This window comes from Notamacropus eugenii, chromosome 1, assembly GCF_028372415.1.
Source record: "Notamacropus eugenii isolate mMacEug1 chromosome 1, mMacEug1.pri_v2, whole genome shotgun sequence".
NCBI classification, from domain to species: domain Eukaryota; kingdom Metazoa; phylum Chordata; class Mammalia; order Diprotodontia; family Macropodidae; genus Notamacropus; species Notamacropus eugenii.
The window spans coordinates 756657889-756659101 of NC_092872.1; the positions used below are offsets into that span (position 1 = coordinate 756657889).

General features: G+C 58.0%; 1 protein-coding gene across 1 annotated transcript; it reads left to right on the plus strand.

The window, feature by feature from the left end:
- Positions 1 to 373: 373 nt before the first annotated feature.
- MSGN1 (mesogenin 1) lies at positions 374 to 913 on the plus strand. The gene has a single exon (XM_072647150.1). The coding sequence runs from the start codon at positions 374 to 376 to the stop codon at positions 911 to 913; it is 540 nt and encodes a 179-aa protein (XP_072503251.1).
- Positions 914 to 1213: the final 300 nt, after the last annotated feature.

Sequence of the window (1213 nt, forward strand, 5' to 3'; positions counted from 1 at the left end):
CTGCTCCCATCAGCCGAGTTTGTTTTCTTTGGCTCTTTGCTTAATTAGTTCCACAATCTAATGTGAAGTCCAGTTACCCGAGCTAATTGGTTTCCTTACAACAAGATAATGCCTTTTTTCTTTCCTTGGGGGCCCTTCTGTTTAAAGGCATTTTCACTGGGGGGCGATAATTGGAAATGAGGAGAAAGTCACACCTGAGGAGTTCCTTGCCCTGCTCCAGCTTCTGGGCTCTCCTTTGAACTCCCTTGGCTTGGCCTCAGGTGCCACTTCCCCAGGGGTCTCCTCCCCTCATAAAGAGGGGCCCTGAGCTGCTGCCGGCCTCTGCAACGGTCACTCACTGGGGGCTTCTTCTCTCAGCAGCTGCCCCAGCAGGATGGACAAGCTGCAGGAGACTCTGCTGGGCCTTGAGGAGAGCCTGCCCTGCTCCAGCCCGGCCTTTCTCTCCTCTTGGGACTGGAAGGACCCAGCAGGCCCCTTCGACCTTGGCCGGCCCAGCTCCCCTCACAGCTTGTCTCCCACCACGTCCTTTGCCTCTTCTTCCTCACCTGCCCACCCAGGGGTGACTGACCTGGCCTGTGGCCACAGTACCGGCCATGGGGGCAGCAGTGGCGGTGGCAGCTTGGTGGCTTGTGGCATGCTGGCCTTCCCTTCTGCCTACCTGCAGAGTCCTGGCACCAGCAAGGCCCCTAAGGGCACCAAAGTCAGGATGTCAGCCCAGAGGAGGCGGAAGGCCAGCGAGCGTGAGAAGCTTCGGATGAGGGCTCTGGCTGATGCCCTCCACACCCTGCGAAATTACCTGCCTCCGGTCTACAGCCAGCGAGGGCAGCCTCTCACCAAGATCCAGACTCTGAAATATACCATCAAATACATCGGGGAGCTCACAGACCTTCTGAACGGGGCCCAGCGGACCTAGTTGGAGCCCGACCCTGCCCTGCTCCATAGCTGGTGGGCACCTCAGGCCCTGCTTTGGACAGGGGAGTAAACCGAAACCCAGAGACAGCTGAAACGCTGGCAGGTCTGGACCTCAGCCAGCAGTGACTTGGTACAATAAGCCAGCATTATCTGTCCAAGAAAGACAGGGACCCTGGGGCTTGGGAGACTTCATTTCTCCAGCAGCTGAAAGGGACCTCGGAGGTCAGTCATCTTAACCCCACAGGCCCCAGAATCTCCTCCACAGAGTGCCTGCTTAGTGGGGTACTTGGATTTCCTTGGG